The sequence below is a fragment of the Arachis hypogaea genome, chromosome 14, assembly GCF_003086295.3.
Source record: "Arachis hypogaea cultivar Tifrunner chromosome 14, arahy.Tifrunner.gnm2.J5K5, whole genome shotgun sequence".
NCBI lineage: Eukaryota > Viridiplantae > Streptophyta > Magnoliopsida > Fabales > Fabaceae > Arachis > Arachis hypogaea.
In genome coordinates, this window is record NC_092049.1 from 96,980,034 (window position 1) to 96,999,406 (window position 19,373).

The 19,373-nt window shown below is 35.7% G+C and overlaps 1 protein-coding gene across 1 annotated transcript; it reads right to left on the bottom strand.

The window, feature by feature from the left end:
• Window positions 1–16,639: 16,639 nt before the first annotated feature.
• LOC112743534 (thaumatin-like protein) lies at window positions 16,640–18,567 on the bottom strand. The gene is made up of 2 exons (XM_025792782.3): window positions 18,398–18,567; window positions 16,640–17,634 (listed from the first exon to the last, which is right to left on the bottom strand). The coding sequence occupies exons 1-2, from the start codon at window positions 18,456–18,458 to the stop codon at window positions 16,955–16,957; spliced, it is 741 nt and encodes a 246-aa protein (XP_025648567.1). The 5' UTR covers window positions 18,459–18,567; the 3' UTR covers window positions 16,640–16,954.
• Between the last annotated feature and the right edge of the window lie 806 nt (window positions 18,568–19,373).

Genomic DNA, 19,373 nt, shown 5'->3' on the forward strand with positions numbered 1-19,373 from the left:
GAATTCAGAGCTATGACTCACTAAACCCCCTTTCATTGGGTTAGGGAGCTCTATTGTAATTCAATGAATCAATAATAGTTTTTATCTTCTTCTTCAACCTTTTCTCTTGAATTTTGTTAGAAAGCTTCTCGATCTAATTCTATTGGTTAGTTGTCTTGGGAAAGAAACTATCCATAATTGGAATCCTTCGGAACCTTGGGAAAGGAATGGAGGATTCATGCTAGAGAAGCTTTCTCACAGTGAATTGGATTGGGGTTTGGATGGATATTGTGACATGTAATCCTATCAAATTGTGGTTCATGAAACTGTGTGGTATAATCAGTGATCGAGCATCATCTCTTCTTATGAACATTTAAACCAAGGGATTGGGAATTTGTTTGTTTTTAGAGAGAATTTGTGAGCCAAGGGATTGGGATCCAATCATATAAGATTGCCAAGCAAAATTCAATGAATGCATTGGTTGAGGAAGGGATAAAAAAAATGTTTGATTCGGAGATCTCAATATCTCCTGAAACCCAATGAATTCCCCATTTCTGATCTATCACTTCTCTTTACATTTTGCAATTAAATTCATGCAATCACCCCGATCCCTTTTTAATTTCAGCAATTTAGCTTCTCGCTCTTTAATTCATGCAATTTTACATTCCGCAATTCTCATCTAAATCTTAATTCCGCTCAACTAGAACACACTTCTAATCCGAATTGCTCACTCAACCAATCCTTGTGGGATTCGACCTCACTCTATTGTGAGTTTTTACTTGACGATAACCGGTGCACTTGCCGGAAGGAATTTTTGCCGATCGTGCAATTTCTTAAAATCGTAGCATTACCACCATTCAGAAAGAATTGGTTTTCCATTCAGCCTTTCCAGATCAAGTGACAAACAAGCAATTCTTTCTTTTCTTTTTTCTTTTTAATAATGAGCAAAAGTCTTAAAACCAGAACAGAGTTATGTATGTCCCTAAAATTTGAAGGATAAAATGATTTTTTTACATTAGAGAAGAAACAAAGAGAATTTTGAAGGAGGAGTGGTAGCAAATATGGTAAAAAGGGGACAACTGAAGTGATGATCAGATCAATTAAGGATAAACGTTCGTACTTTGTTTAGTTTAGTAGTTTAATTAAGCAATTGAAGTGCTGCCTCCCTTGCTCAGGTACCTAACGAGACCAAGAAAAATCTCTTGATTGTTTAGTTTATTAGTTCTTCAATATGGATAAACATTTATACTTTGTAATTTTGTTTAACATTTATATCATACTTTGTAATTTTGTTTCTTTTATTGTAAGCGATAAACGTTCATTTTCACAATTCACGCCAGTGGCAGTGTGTGAAGGAGAGGAAGAAGGAAGCAATGGCAATTCTCATATTGAGGGCTGCAATCATTCCTCACTCTCAACCACTTCTTCATTCTTCTATATCTAGTGGTATTGATGAAAATGCCAAAAAGAAGAAAAGACTATTGCTTCCTTGTTCTTCTTCTGAGCTCAACCCTGCAATTCGGTCAGCTACTGACCAAACTATATCTTATCTGATTCTCTTTCATGGTTTTAGACTTGTTTGGCCTTTCTTAAACATAGGTTTCTTTGTTGTTTCATGTTTGCTTATGTTGATAGGTCAGAGATTTCATTTTCTGTTAGGTTTTGCCTCCTTCCTCATCCAGACAAGGTACTAAGAGTGCTAAATTCTGATAAACCCATGTCATATTTATGTTTGGGTTGGTAATTAGTGGAAGCTAATAGAATGGAAAAAGATGGAGAGGAAAGCAAGGGAATGGAATGGAGTAGAGTGGTATAAACAGAATGGAGTAGAGTTCTTTTATATAGTGCAGCCTCTACATGTTGGGTTTCTTAGAGATAAGGGAGGTAACACAATTGATGTTCACTGGTACAAACAGAAGCAAAATCTTCACCATGTTAGTCCTAATTCTCATATCAAATACAAGAACGTGATCTATCATATATTTTACTATATAGAGGCTGAATTTTATTGATATCATGCAGGTTTGGGATGATAGCATAATTGAGACAGCAGAAGAAATATTCTATGGTTCTGAGATAGGCGACTTCATCAATGCCATTCAAGAAAACATTACGATATTTTGTTTTATGGTGCAATTTGCATAGAGGAGTAATTGAATCTATTTTTTTTCTAATTCAGACGTAAATCGAGCGCCATGAGAATATGATTCTTAAACAGGAAAATGAGAAGCTCCGAGCTGAGAACAGTGTGATGAGGGAAGCTATGGCAAACCCAATGTGCAACAACTGTGGTGGAGCAGCCATTCCAAGGCGAATTTCATTTGATGAGCATCAAATTAGAATTGAAAATGCTCGATTGAGGGATGAATTGAATCGTATATGTGCCTTGGCGAACAAGTTTCTCGGCAGGCCAATCTCATCATTGGCCAGCCCCATGTCCTTGCTTGCCTCGAATTCTGGTCTAGAGCTCGGTATTGGCAGGAATGGTTTTAGTGGTGGTTCAAGCAGTCTTGGCATGTCAATGGGGCTTGATTTTGGGGACTTTTCAGGGGGCACTATGCCTGCGATTTTCGGGATTAGATCACCTATGGGGTTGATGGGAAATGAAATCCATGCGGAGATATCTATGTATTGGAACTTGCATTAGTGGCTATGGACGAATTAATCAAGACGGCTCAGGCAGATAGCCCACTTTGGATTAAGATGGATGGCGGGGAGGAAATTCTGAACTAAGAAGAGTATGCAAGAATGTCTTCTTTTATTTCTCCAACATCTCCGGGATATGTAACTGAAGCTTCGAGAGAAAACGATGTAGTAATAATCAACAGTTCAGCTCTCGTTGAAACAATGATGGATTGGTATGAATATGTTGGCCAACTTCTTAGGTTTTGATGATATTTAACCATTAATTCAATACATTAGAAGCCATACTTTTCTTCTAGGTGTTCATAACTTGATGAGTTTATCGACCATTTCTGTGTTTAGGAACGATGGTCGGAGATGTTTCCTTCTATGATTTCTAGAGCTGTAACACTTGATGTTATAGCTAGTGGCATAGGTGGATCAAGAAATGGATCTTTGTAAGTGGTATGTCTCTATTCTGAATGTTTGTTTCTTTCCTGTTTAGCTGGAACTGATGACTGATAGGAGGGTCAAATAATAATGCTTTTCAGATGCAAGCGGAAATTCAATTGCTTTCGCCACTCATTCCTGTTTGTCAATTGAGCTTCCTCAGGTTTTGCAAGCAGCATGCAGAAGGGTTGTGGGTAGTAGTAGATGCTTCAGTTGATGCTGGTCGCAATTTTAAGAGGCTTCCATCAGACTTTCTTGTGCAAGATACACCAAACGGTTTCTTAAAGGCAAGTGTTGCTCTAAGTTACAATAAGATTTAGATATCTTTTACGTAGATTGTGATATTTTCTTTTGTAAGTTTCAAATGCATGCCATAAGGTTTTTCATAGCCAATATTTTGGTTTCCCAATATATTGCACTTGATTTCCACCATAGCTTTGTTATGGTATTAAATGTATATATAATGTTATTTGTCCTTAGATGTTTCTCTTGTTTATATTCTTGGGATCTTCAATCTATGCTTTGTAAACAATATATTAATGCTTATATTACCATCACCTTTTGTAAATACTATGGTGGAATGCAATAGTATAATAACGCATGCGATGTGATAATCCGTGCCACATGCTTTTTGTTACCATCATATTGATAACAATTCTTAATTTGCTAACACTAGGTTGGTTATTGAATTATGATTATCTTTGGTTTTTGTGTTTACAATGAACTAGTTTCTGTTTATAATAAACTAGATTCTAATCCAACCGGAAGTGGATGTGATTCAGAAGAAGCTACTGTTGAGGAATCTAATGGGAATAAGGATGCTATGGACTTTGAGATTCGTTCAAGAGAGAATATGGTGGGGAAACTAGTAAGAAGAAAGCACCATAAGGAAATTACTTTCCCTTTGGTGATCAACTCTTCTGAATCAAACCTATTAGGTTTAAGAAGAATTCATGCACATATGGTTGATGGATGCTAATTCATGTCCATTTTTTGACAAAGAATTCAGTTAATCTTTTTATAATATATGTAAAATTTAGTATGGTTGAACAATATACTAAGGATTATAGTTGATAATACACTTTGTTTATGTTTTGAATTATATTGACTTGCTTGTTTATAATAATTTTCTTTTAGTTTTATAATACGATGAATTTGTTTATTTTTTGTAATATTATAAATATTTGAATACAAATTAGATAAAAAATTGTATTAAATTTATATTTATTTTATATGAAAACAAGTTTATTTTGTAATTAGAAAAATAAAAAAAAAATCTATTTTAGCTTACTGACGTATTTACAGACGGATTTTCTGTCTGTAATCAGAGTGTGAGATGATTTTCCAAGGTTCAAATTACAGACGAAAAATCTATCAGAAAATCCGTCTATAATTACAGACAGAAAATCCGTCAGAAAATCTGTTTGTAGTTACAGACAAAAAATCCGTCTGTAATTACCGATAAAAAATCCGTCGGAAAGTTCGTTGGCTTTGGGAAATGGATGGAGAATTTACAGAGGAAAAATCCGTCGATAACTGGTAAAAATCCGTCGGTAATTTTTCGACAGAAAAAATCCGTCAGTAAATAATTTCCGACGAGGCTTTTACAGAGGGACAAAATCCATCAGTAATTTTGTCGGTAACCAAAAATCCGTCTGTAATATAGACCAAATCTGTCTGTATTAAGCCATTTTCTAGTTGTGGTAAGGGACCTCTACCACAGAAGAGTAGAAAACAGTGACTGAAAAGATATTGAGTGTTGTTGGGCCTTAGTGCCAAGTGTCTAGTGAGGACGGCGATATGTAATGCTCACTTGACACAATAGAGACGGCTCAGTGAGAACGACGATACGTAACGCTCACTAGAGGCTGTGGAATTTATGAGTGAATGATTGTGCGGGGATGCTTGTGTGTATGGACTGGCTTCCAGGAGAAAGTGGCACATGCTTCAGCTGGAGAATCAGCACCTGCAAGTACTTGCAGAGGTCATGTTCGGCATACTTCAGCTGGAGAATCAGCTTCTACAAGAAGTAAAAACTTGCAGAGGTTACGCCACTGGAATGTCTTATCTTACTTGCGAGTCGAATTGCGTCGAGTGCGGGTCGAAACCGACAAATGATCTCATTACCTGCAATAGGACTAGACATGCATCATCATTGTTTGCACATTTACATTTGATTGTGTTTGCTTATCTTGTCTCTCTGTGATTGTGCTGTTTGTCTTATTGCTATTCATTTGTGTGTTGATTTGTCATCACTTTAGTTTGCTTCTCTATTACTCATCTCTTTTATTTTTGCCATTCAATTATTGGTACTCATATTTGTATTTCATTGAATTCTGAGTTATTAATGCAATGGCTTATTCTTATTATGTTTAATTCCAAGTTTCCTCAAATTAATCATCAGAGTCAATTTTAATTTTACTGATTTAGTTCTAATTACCATATTTTCTATCTACTCCCTTTACATGTTTACGAAAATGGCATTCATGTCAATGGAGTAGGTTCCTAACTTGGCTTTGGAGTTGATTAATGGGAAACCCTTGAGTTGGAATACTCAAGTGTCAATAGATAATTGGAAATTGCTGCCAATTGAATATTTTTTTACTAACTCTAATCCCTCATTGGGAGGTGATTAGGACTTGTAAATCAAAGTTGGTGTTATCTACTTGACTTTCCTTTATTAATTAAAGGATAATTAAGTAGAAGCAATAACTTCTTACTATTACACTTGAGAAATTCAATGAGGATAGAAACTCCAATTAATCTTCTCCTAGCCAAGGCTTTTTAAATACACAACATCTCTTGTTAATTGCTTCTTACTCGTGGGTTGCGTTGTGCTTCTAGCACCCTACCAGCGTGATTCTAGCCTAACTCTCTGTAACTTTTTATTAGAAAGCAAACTTCGCATCGACGCGTATGCGTCAGCAGGTCATTAGCTCATGCGTTGGTTGTCTACCCACAACCCGACGTTACCCAGGGCGAACCCCGAATATGGTTTCTCACTGAGTGAGTCAGACACTGGTATCATCATGGGCGAACCCATGTCAATCAGGATATCGCGGCATCACGGATTTATCCGTGTCAGTCAGGCCAGAAATAATAATAATAATAATAATAATAATAATAATAATAATAATAATAATAATAATAATAATAATAATAATAATAATAATAATTCGCTATAGCTTAGAAAAATGCATCTCAATGAGAAACAAGCTATGAGTTAGATGGCCGTCCCCACATTAGCAATTGGCACAAAGGCCCAATCAAGCAACCAGTTCTCATATATAATTATCAGTTTTCAATCATTAGTTCATCATTCACAATTTCTCAATGATCTTTCTCATATATAATTATCAGTTTTTGTCATACCTCCGCATCACGAAATAATCAATCATACCTCCGCATCATCACATAATCATTCACACCTCCGTATCACCATACAATCGTTCACACCTCTACATCACCAGAAAGGTACACTTTCAGCCATTCATCAATCATAACATCAAAACGTTTAGGTTATAAGTATTCAAACTTCTTCAACATTTAATCGAGATAAAATTCCTTTTATTAATAAATCAAACTCAAATCAAAATCCTTTTATCAATAAATTAAACTCAAAACATAATACTTTTCTTAATAAATCAAACAAACAACATGACTCTTTCTGTAATAAATCAAAATCAAATAATATGATTCTTAAATCAAATTTTATTTTAAATAACAATTCAAACAAAGTCTCAGAGTTTTATAAAAATTTTGACAGCATCTCCTCTAAAATTCGGACTTAAACCACCTTTACGGGTTCCCTCTTTCTCAAGAATTCACCGGTGTTCCAACAAATATCAAAACAGCATAATTCTCAATAATCAATCTACCTTACTTCAGTTTAATAACCAATGTAATATTGTCAACATAACCAGGAAGAATCAGAATTTCCAAGAAATCAGTTCATCAAGTAAACTCTGACTCGTTCAACAGTTTTTAATTTGAATCTCGGTTCATTCGAATTCACTTCAACACTCAACACAACAATATCCAATCAAATTAGCATATCCAGTATGCAACGATTCCCAAACCAGCTTGCAATTGTGTCCACCATCACCAAATAAATCTCAATTCAACACCCAAATCAAGAAATCAACATAACCATAAATTCTAGCAACAATCACAGTCTCAATCCAATATCAATTAATCAATTACTCATACAAAACATTTATAAATTATTTATAATTATTCAATAAATTTTTTGGGCATTCTTAAATTAAAAATTTTTAATTTTAAAATGAACCCCCTACCTCAATGTCGCGTTAACAGGAAATCAGAGGCGGAATTGTTGCGGTAGCGGTTGAGCCAGCAAGAACAGTAGCTTCAACATCCACTGGCGTTTACAGCAGCAGCACCAGCGGTGACATGGACGTCATCTACCACTACAACTCACGACAACAACTCCAATGGTGGTTTCCGTGTTTCCAGCAATGGCGACAGTATGTGACAACGAGGGCGACAACAGTTCATCAGCAGGAGGAACGACCTCCTTCTTCCCCACCTCACCGTGTCTATTCCTGTTCTCTCAGTCTTGTTCGCTCTCTCTCACCTTTTGCACATACAACAATGACGGCGACTGTGGTAGCAGCGGCGGTGTTGGAGCCTTCGGTGGTGGCGAAGGAGTCAAGGTGTGGCGACGGTGACATAGTCGGCTTCTGTGGGTCAAAATCAGCACCTGTGCGTACGCATAGGTTTGTGCGTACGCACAAGGCAGGATCAAAATCAGCACATGTGCCCACGCACAGGCTGTGCCCATGCTCAGAACAGAATGGAAATCAGGACCTGTTCCCACGCACAGGAGGAAAATCAGCAAGTGTGCCCATGCACAGACCTATGCGTACGCACAGGTACCAGCGCATGCCTCCATTAAAAAGTCACGTGGACTTGTGTTTTGAGGGCTTTTTGGCCCATTTTTGAAGGCTTTGGAGCATATTTGAAGGGGGAAGCAACCATACATCATACCATAACATATCATACTTCATAGAATAGTTTTTAGGAGTAGTTGATAGTATTTTAGTTTTAGGTTTTCTCTCTTAGGGTTTTAATTAGGGTTTCAATGTAGCATTTTATACTTCAATTTTGTTCTTGGATTCTAGCTATTTTCATTGTAAGTATTTCTTTAATTTCTCTTTTATTATACCACTTGTTCTACACTTTCTTATATTTTCATTTCTCTTGCCAATTTATATGTAGTTTTGCAAGTTGTTGAATTTGATGTTTGATGCTTATTTCATGTTTGCTTGAGTTGCCTTTATTGATTTTGATCATTTATGGTTCATAGCTTTCATCAATTTCCCAACTTTGTCATGTTTTATGATTATGCCATCCATGTGTTTGATAAAATGTCAATTTTGATTATGGGGTAATTTCCACCCCTTGACTTGGGGAAAATGAGTTTATGGATTACTAGAGCCATAATGTCCAACATTTAGTGATAATTCTTGGGTTGTTAATTGTTATTGTTTCCACTAACGCTAGCTTTTTACCAATTAATTTGGTAAGTTATCTAGGATTTGTGGATTAATAACAATTATGCTCACTTAACTTACTCTCCGATGTTAAGGATTGACTTAGTGAGATTAATCCATCATAATTATCATAGTTATGGTTATGGCAAGAAAGGGATTCCATAACTCATCCCAAGTCAAGGTTTCATTTATGTTTTGAATTACATTTTCATCACTTTATAGTCTTACTTGTTCATATTACATACATAGTTCTTTTGTTCCCTTATTAGTTTATTAATTACAATTTTGTCTTGTTCTTTAATTCCTTTATTTTGTTTGCTTTCAATCATTGAAACCCCCTTTGCTTTCTCACAACAAAAATTGTATGCACTTGTTGGCACTAGTTCCTAGGGAGAATGACCCAGGAGTCTAAATACTCTCGGTTAAATTGGTTTGAATTGTGACATTATCTTGGATTAAATTTTGATTTGAGGATTGTTTGTTGGTCTAGGCTATACTCGCAATGAACCTTTATATATTTTGTGAAATTCTAGATCGACAATAGTTCTCTTCATCAAAATTTTGGCGCCGTTGCCGGGGAACTAGCATCATGAGTGCTATATTTTGGTTGTTATAAATATGTCGATAGTGTGAATAGATCCTTTTTGGGTTGTTTGCTTGTTTTTGTTGATAATTAGGATTTTGTTTCTTTTTGTTGCTTGATGTCTTTTGTTTTTGTTTTTAATTTTCTCTGAGTTATCACCCTCTTGATTTGGAGTTTGGTCGTGATCATTTTGTAGGGGTGATAACTTCAATTTTGGGATTGCATCATGGGATTGGCACATCAATTTTGGAAGGTGCAACCTCCTATATACTACAATGAGCCATACCCAACCCAAGGATATGGTGGATTTCACTTTGATTATACACCTCCACCATCATATACCTATGATCCATGCCCCCCAACATAACCCTCAATCACCATATTTTCAAACACTACACCACCACCACCATACACCTTCTTACATACCACCTCAAAATATTCACCAACGTGAATCACCTCCCATATATACAACCTTTCTCCCAAACTATGAACCTCATTCTTCACCCCAATGTGAAGCTTTTCCACCCTTGACCCAAGACCATCAAGACCTTCAAGCCTTTCTCCAAGAGTAAGAAGGATTCCAAAGGACACAAGGGCACTTCATGGCTACCATAGGCGAGGTGGTAAACCGCTTAATCCTCCTACGCTCAACCGATCAAGGCATTTCTCTTGAGGAATATGAGGGATCAACTAAAGCTTGTAGTGAAAAGGAGAGCATGGAGCCACAAGGGAAACAAGAATGATTAGAGCATGACAAGCAACAAGAGGGAGAAAGTGGAGCATTGGAATTGGAGGAGAGAAGGGGAGAATTGAGGGAGATTGATCAAGATGAGGATTTCATCATTGATGATTTTTTGTCCTCCTTGGTCAATCCCCTTAATGACTCTTATGAGCCTCTTCCCATTGAGCTTGAGGGAGACATGGAGGTAGACTTCTCACAACCTCCTTGTTATGATTTGAGTGATGAGGAAGAGAAAGTTGGTGAGAAAGCAATTCTGTTCCAAGAACATATTGAGTTGGTGGCAATTTCACCTATGAGCTTTATTGGCCCCCATCAATATGCTATCTTGGAGACGGACAACCAACTCAAGGTCCTTCTTGGGTTGGTACATGGTGGAGAAAGGAGTGTGGGTTGCCAAATGAGTCCAAAGCTCTTCAAGAAAATCAATTCAAGACTTGGAATTCAAGTGGGATGTGGAATACAATTGAGTGGTTTTTGGACAATGTTGAGGTACTTCAAGGGTAATGTGAGAGCTTGTCCATCTGGCTTGAAGCATAGAGAGCAACAAGAAGGAGGACGTGAAACTAGAATATGGGATCCCGGAGGAGCTTTAAGGACCAAGCATGGATGGAGATTCAAGGAGGAGTGGAAACACAAGCCACCCTAGCAAGAGTCTCCTCTACAAGTCCAACTTAAGGACTATAAACCAAAATGCTTGGTGGGAGACACCCCACCATGGTAACATCTTTCTTATCCCTTCTCTTTGTTATTAATCTTGGTTTATTGCATTTTTGTTTATCTTGGTTATCTTAGGATTAGTTTAATTTTGAATTTAGTTGGTTGATTTTGGTATGGATCATGATTTTGTGAAGTTTTGAATGTTTGGGATTGAATTTTGGTTGAGCTAAAGTTGAGTGAATTAGATTTTGAAAGAAAAATTTTTGGAAAAACAGGGCATGTGCGTGCGTACACCCTTGTGCGCACGCACACAACAACAAAATTCTATACACTGGTGCGTATGCACACTAGCCTATATGCCCTCTGTTGAGAGTGCTCGCACGCTATGTGCGTGCGCATCTCCCTCTATTTTGTGCTATGTGCGTGCGCACTCCTTTGTGCGTACGCACACGTCCTTACACCCACTCTGGTGGGAGCGCTCGCATGTCCTGTGCGCATGCACCCCTACCCATTTTTGCCCTTGTGCGTGTGCACGGACCTGTGTGCGCACGCACACATGATCTTTGTCTTTATAAAAAAAGGGGGTCTTCTGTGCGTACGCTCACCCCTTGTGCGTACGCACACGTCCTGATTCCCCCTCTGTTCATAGCACTCTCACACCTTGTGCGAGCGCACACCTTCCCTTTCTCACCTTGTGTGCATACGCACAAGTGCTGTTTTGAGCAAAATTTTGATTGCACTTTTCTTTGAACCCTAACGCACTTTCACACCCTCCACCCCTCTATCATCTTCCTTTTACTCGATTATATACTTGTTTTACTCAGTTTTCTTTGCATTTCATTTTCCTTTTAGTTATTATATTAGTCTTACTTTAGTTGTTTCTTAATTGAATAAATTGCAAGTGTTTGTTTTATGTTGATTGGGTTGCTTCTTGATTAAATTTCATCAATGCACTTATACTTTGCCTTAATTCACTAGTACCTAGTGGGTTTGAATACTCATGTTTTGATTGTACCACTAGGACAAATTATGTAAGTGCATTGAATTGAGTGAATTGACTTAAAATTACTTGTTCATCATGATTTTTCATGCTAAATTTATCACATGACCGATACTTGTTCCTTGTTAATGCTTTGCATTTGTTTGAGTGACTCAACTTGATTCTTATCATGCTTGTCATTTTTTTGTAACAAGTATCTTTACCATGTGACCTTTTATTTATGTTTCATGATGAATAAGAAGTTTTCTACTCATTATTGGATTGGTCATTGTTTATTGTGCTATTCTATACTAATTTTGCGCTTTTACTTGCAGAATTTCAATATCCAATATTCTCTAAATTCAATTCACTCTTGTTGTAGTTGCCTAAGTTTGCTTGTACTTAATTGATGATCATTCATTACTTGCATCTTAAACCATTTAGTTGAGGAACACATACTTACTTTTTGATTGTGTGGATGCTATTTTAATCGACCGTTGTGTGTATTCTAACCGCGCGCATAATTGGAACACATACACGGCTCATTGTCATCATACCACACCACTATGCAAACTCCTCAATTAGATGCTTATTAGTTTCTCCCTTTACCCTTTTGTGCTACTTGCCCTATAATTCCTAATTATACCTTATTCACTCTTTTTGAAGATGAGACATAATGGCAAAGAGCCGGGAGAGGAGGAGGACACCAAGGATGGAGATGCCAAGAAGACATTGAACTTGGCAATTTCCATGCAACCCGAGCCCCCGCATCCGCCAACTCAAGGTGGAGCTCTTGAGAGACACCCCCCAGATTGTGTTCGTGCACGGAGGACCGTGCAACGCTTAAGTGTGGGGGAGGATTCGTCATTTTGGGGTATAAACTTTCTTTTTCAAACACATTGCACTTTATTTTTTGTTTTCTTTTATTATGATTCTTGTAGATATTTGTTAGTATTTTTGACTATTGCATTTGCATGGTATATATTTATAGATAGAAGTTGTGATTTGATGATGTGAATAGCATAGTGCTTAGTTCAATTGTCCTAATTGTTCATGTTAGTTTTTGGTTGTTGAAAATTAGGAAGAGAACTAGGAAAATTTTGAAGATTGCATCCATCACAACATACATACATACATATAGGAATAATTTTAGTGAAAAACAACAAGGATTTCCAAGAATTTTTTGTTATAGGGCGTTATATTGAATTGATTTGGAAAATTAATTTTAAACTTGCTTGAATGATTTTTATGGAACATAGAAGAGAGAAAGAACAAAACAACCTTGTGAGTTGTTGAGCCTTAATGAGTGGTTATAATTTTTAACCACTATTTTTGTTCATTGTGTGCTACGCTCCTTCTATGATTGTAATCTTGGTTTTGCTTGATTCTTTATTTCCAATGTTTGATGTTTTGAATGCATTTAGCATGATTGAGGCCATTTTTTGTATTAAACTCACTCATCCATATGGACTTACCCTTGCATCTACCTTTGTTAACCCCTTTTGAGCCTCTTAATCTCCTTTGTTCTAATTGTTAGAACATCACAACCCTAAGCGGAAAATTATGAATTATCTTGAACTGCATCTTTGATTAGCTTAGGTTGAAGAGTGTGTCTCATTTAAGTATGGGGGGGGATTTTGGGAAATATTGGTAGTGAATGAAAAAATTGTATTGGGTATGCATTAAAAAAGAAAAATTTTGGAAAATGGGTGCACATTCATGTATCAATTTGCTTTAACCATATGCATTTGTCCTAGAAAAAGAAAAAATAGAAAAAAAATATATGAAAAAATAATAAGAAGGGACAAAGGTTGCCCTAAAGAAAAGAAAAAAAAATAAAATGAATAAGAAAAGCATATGTGGACTTGGATGAAAAAGATGCATGAATGAGTATAAAATGTGTGATTATGGGAAGTTAGGTTGCATATTTTGTTATTTGGTTAATATAGGTTGAGTGGAGCACTTGAGCTAATCAAAGATCCAATTCCTTAGTCCACTTAGCCATATTTATCCTACCTTAACTCTAACCCCATTACAACCCTCTAAAGATCTCATGATACTTGCACTCACGCATCACATATTTGTTGATTGTTAGATGAAAAGCAAATCCTTGAAAGCATGATTAGGAGGAGACTTGAGTGAATTGACCCTAAACACCGAGTGATTAGAATGTATACACACCTAATGAGGGTTCAATTACTAAATTCTATGTTTCCACACCTCTTGTCATGCATTCTTGCAAGTTGCTTCATTTTGATGAGTTGAATCAATTCTCTAGATTTTGGTTGCATTGGATTATTTCTTTGCTTAAGCCCTATATGTCTATACACTTGCTTGGAATTTGATTGTTTGTTTTCACCAAATCAATAGGAAATTATAGTTAGATAGATATATATAGTATAAACATACTTGCATGCATATAGATAGTTGCATTCAATAAGTTGTTTTCCTTTGATCATTCTCCTTGTTTGGTTTAGCATGAGGCCATGCTATTGTTTAAGTGTGGGGAAATTGATGAGTCCATATTTGACGATATATTTTAGCTTGAATTGGATGGATTTTATCATATAAACTCACACTTATTCACTAAAATAGCATACTTTTGTGTTTGATCCCTAAATTAAACCTAAATGTGAAACATGCATTTTTGTGCTTAAATTGAGCAATTTAATCCCACTTTTATTCCATTCGATATCGTGATATATTTGTTGAGTGATTTCAGGTCCTAGAGGCAAGAATGGTTTGGTAGAAGTGGAAGAAAGCATGCAAAAAGGGACAAAATATGAAAAAAACAGAGGAGAAAAACATCTCAGCCTGTGCCCACGCACAGCTTCTGTACCCATGCACAAGGGTCAAAATCAGCAAATGTGCGTACGCACAAGGCAGGGTCAAAATCAGCACCTGTGCCCACGCACAGGCTGTGCCCATGCTCAGAACAGAATGGAAATCAGCACCTGTGCCCACGCATAGGTCTGTGTCCACGCACAGGAGGAAAATCAGCAAGTGTGCCCATGCACAGACCTGTGTGTACGCACAGGTACCAGCGCATATATGCCTCCATTAAAAAGTCACGTGGACTCGCGTTTTGAGGGCTTTTTGGCCCATTTTTGAAGGCTTTGGAACATATTTGAAGGGGGAAGCAACCATACATCATACCATAATATATCATACTTCATAGAATAGTTTTTAGGAGTAGTTTTAGAGTAATTTAGTTTTAGGTTTTCTCTCTTAGGGTTTTAATTAGGGTTTCAATGTAGCATTTTATACTTCAATTTTGTTCTTGGATTCTAGCTATTTTCATTGTAAGTATTTTTTTAATTTCTCTTTTATTATACCACTTGTTCAACACTTTCTTATATTTTCATTTCTCTTGCCAATTTATATGTAGTTTTGCAAGTTGTTGAATTTGATGTTTGATGCTTATTTTATGTTTGTTTGAGTTGCCTTTATTGATTTTGATCATTTATGGTTCATAGCTTTCATCAATTTCCCAATTTTGCCATGTTTTATGATTATGGGGTAATTTTCACCCCTTGACTTGGGGAAAATGAGTTTATGGATTACTAGAGCCATAATGTCCAACATTTAGTGATAATTCTTGGGTTGTTAGTTGTTATTGTTTCCACTAACGCTAGCTTTTTACCAATTAATTTGGTAAGTTATCTAGGATTTGTGGATTAATAACAATTATTGCTCACTTAACTTACTCTCCGATGTTAAGGGTTGACTTAGTGAGATTAATCCATCATAATTATCAAAGTTATGGTTATGACAAGAAAGGGATTCCATAACTCATCCCAAGTCAAGGTTTCATTTATGCTTTGAATCACATTTTTATCACTTTATAGTCTTACTTGTTCATATTACATACATAGTTCTTTTGTTCCCTTATTAGTTTATTAATTGCAATTTTGTCTTGTTCTTTAATTCCTTTATTTTGTTTTCTTTCAATCATTGAAACCCCCTTTGCTTTCTCACAACCAAAATTGTATGCACTTGTTGGTACTAGTTCCTAGGGAGAACGACCAGGGAGTCTAAATACTCTCGGTTAAATTGGTTTGAATTGTGACATTATCTTGGATTAAATTTTGATTTGAGGATTGTTTGTTGGTCTAGGCTATACTCGCAACGAACCTTTATATATTTTGTGGAATTCTAGATCGACAATAGTTCTCTTCATCACCAGTGACTCCCTCGTGAGCGCTCTCTCTCTCGCAACATCAGCTTTAGTCTCTCTCAACTTCTCCCTCTCACCCACACGATGGCGGCTGCGGCGATGGCGACGGTGGCAGTGGCGCCCACCGGCACCGTCTCCCTCCTTCCCTCTCCTTCTTTCTTCTTCCTTCCTCTATCCTCCCTTTTCTGATTTCTTTCTGCGTGTGTGTAATGCGTTTTTGTGTGTGAGTGAGTGGCTCAGAGTGAAACGCGTGTGTGAATATGGAAGAGATTACTGTCGAAAGCGTATGTGTGTGTTGGGTAAATGGGGTTAGAGTTAATGAAATTAGGGTTTGAAATTGAGAATTTATGGTTAGGGTTAGGTTTTTATAAAGGAATAAAGATAGAATAGATATTTTGATAAAACTGGTGGATAAAATAATAATTTTTAAAACTAAATGTACTCTATTGAACCTTTTTGGCTACACTTTTAAAGCGTAACAAGAAAAAAACGTGGCGACAATGGTTAAACACAAAAAAAAAAAAAAACTACCAAAAAATATTAATCGTATACAAAACAAAACAAAAAGAAAAATATTATTTATACACTAAACACTCTTAACAATCATTAAAAAATACGATTATTACTAATTAATTGCATATTTAAAATATTTTTTAATTAATAAAATAAAGAAAACACCTATTTAGCTATTAAAAAAATACAGGTGTTAAAATCAGTGTTTATCATAAAAAGTATAGAGGTAACGGCGGGAGTTGGAAAAAAAAAATAAGAAAAGATATATGTCACTAACATTTTTCATTATTTGTTACCGAAACATTGGTAAGTTATTTATATATATGCTATTGTGCAGCCCACAATTTCTGCTATCTGCTGATGTTACTCAAATTTTAATTTAACTTTTTGTACAAGTGCAATATCTAGTGAACTGTACAAAGATTACAACTACTGTTTCAAATTAAATTAGAGAATATATTCCATACATTGCAAAGCATAATCAACAACCACCCTCAAAAGACACAGGGAAGAAAAAGCTAAGGGTGAAACTAACTATTATCACTCTAACCTTCTTAAACTATCTACACAAGAAATAACATTTGCTAATGACTAATAGAAAGAACATCACTACACCAATTTAACCCAAAGAAAATACTAAAAGATCAATTTAGAAAAGAACATCATCAGTGATAACTGACAATGATCTTAGCAAAGCTGCAGCTACGTTAATCCAGATCGATTCTGATAAATATGGTTACAGCATTGCAGGAGGACAGAAAGTTATAACATACCTTGAAGCCCTGCATCTATTAAGGCTACTAGAGTCATCATATGCATAACTATAAGCCTTAGGACAAATAGCCTTAAAAAGATGAGCAAATAGTGTAGGCTTGCAAGTTTTTGGATCAGAGTAACTGCCAGTGCAACAATACTTAGCTGATTGCATAGCCAAACAAGCACTCTTACACCCAACAACTTTCCCATTCCTCTTCACTTCAAGTGCTGAGGGACAACAAACATTCAAATCAACCTCACAAGAAGCTACGCCGCATCCGGCCCCGCCTCCTACCGGCTTCATGGACACCGGCAAGTTGAATCCGTCCACCAAGCTCACGTCGTAGAAATGGAGTGGCGATTTTGAGGAGCCAAGTGTCATTTCGACCACGGTTGCCGGAGGTATTCCTCCGTTGCCGTTACAATGTAGCTGGCCGTTGCAGTCACCCGTTAGGCAGTGGCCTTTTCCGTTTGTGTCGAAGGTGCAGCCTTGCCTGCCCCAAATCCTCCCCGACCACTTCTCCGGCACGTCCAGAACTACTTCTTCGCCACTTCCGAGGTGCATTCCGCCGTCTTGTGGAGTTGGTTGCCCTGCACTTCCAAGTATCCCTGGCCACACACTTTCAAGACAGTTGTTCACTATAATCAGTTGAGCTCCATCTGTAACCAATAGAATACATATGGTTAGAAATTAGAATGACAGCATTTTATTGAGAAGAAAGTCTTTTATACATTTTATTTGTTCACTTTTCATATATACTTTCTTAGTCAATGTATCAGAATACACATTAATGTGACAAAGGTAATCTTGCTTAGTGTTTTGGATCACACTAGTTATGTGACAAAGGTAATCCTGTCTCAAATTTCAACCGCTACATTGGCACTGGTTCTTTCCATGGAGACATCTTTACGAAAAATAATACAGTAAACTGTTAAATAATTGAATATATTTAATTAAATATGTTTGATTGAATTATCTAACAGTTAGTAACATACCATTGAAATTTTCAAAATATTAAAGATGAAAATGATGATAGTAAGGAAATAGATCCTCCCACTCCCATGTTTCTTATCCACGTGACCAATTCATACTGGAAAGAAAAAAAAGACACCCTTTTAAATTTTGTTGAGCTCGATTTAGCTGATTGAGTGACTCTTCTTCATGTGTATCCACCACAATTTAAGTCTATCTATTGTTTTCACATGACTTTGATATGAGTTGGATAAAAAAAAAAGCATAAATTATACGTTAATCATTGTAATAATAAAAAAACAATTATAGGTGAAATTAAGTATGTATATATAGGGGAAAAAAATACCCTTATGGCAAGTGACAAGTGCATTTACCAAATTAGCATTCAAAAACTCTCTTTACAAATACAGAGAGCAATCGACAAGGATTAAAAAGACGAAATAACATTACCTATGAACATGAAGGAGGAAAATGCAACAATGTAGAAGAGAATGGAGGAAGTTATTGCCATTGTTTAAGCTCAATTTTTTAGGTATATGGGTGAAGCTTCCTACCTATAGAGGCATGAGTAGTGGCAAGTGTGTGTGAGGATTTCAAGTTCCAAGTATTTTGCCCTCAACTATATAGGTCGTGCCAAGTGCTAACTTTTTGTTTATTATTTATAAACAACGTTTTTTATTTTGGTAACTTCCCGCTTTCACCCTCATGAAGCTTTTGTCTCGTGCCTTTATTTTCTCGACTTACTTTCAACTTTCTCTTTCATAACAAAGGGGGGCATATATGCATTGCTTCCAGCTGGAGATTTCTTTTCTACTTAACTGTTTAAATAAATTAATTATTATTGTTATTAATTAGTGAATCAATAATAATCACTTACTTGCTTACGAATTGTGAGAATTTGATTCAGGTTATATTCCTTACCAATTTTATTTTATCACTTAGTTATTTTCATGATTATTATGTCACATAATATTTATATACTCAAAAAATGTGAAACAATCAAATATGATTAAACAAATACTATATATTATATCATCTATAAAAGAATTTTAAAAATAATTTAATTTTAATTACGGATGACAATATACATTTACAAAGTAATACTAGAGAACTAATTTTTTCAGCCCACATCAGATAATATTTTAAAAATTATTTTGTTTATCTTAAATTATAAATTTTAAATTATAAATTCTAAATTTAAATCCTAAATTATAAATCTTAAAGTAAAGTTAGTTAACATTAGCTAACTAAAAAATAGTTTTATATACTTTTTCTTAATCGCTTGTTGTTACCTTAATAAAATAACTAATTTTTACTTCTGCTACATACATAAATAATCATTTAAAAATTGAATATGATTGAATAATTATTAAAAAATATTTTATATTGTCAAATATCAACACATTGAAATTAAATTCTTTAAAAA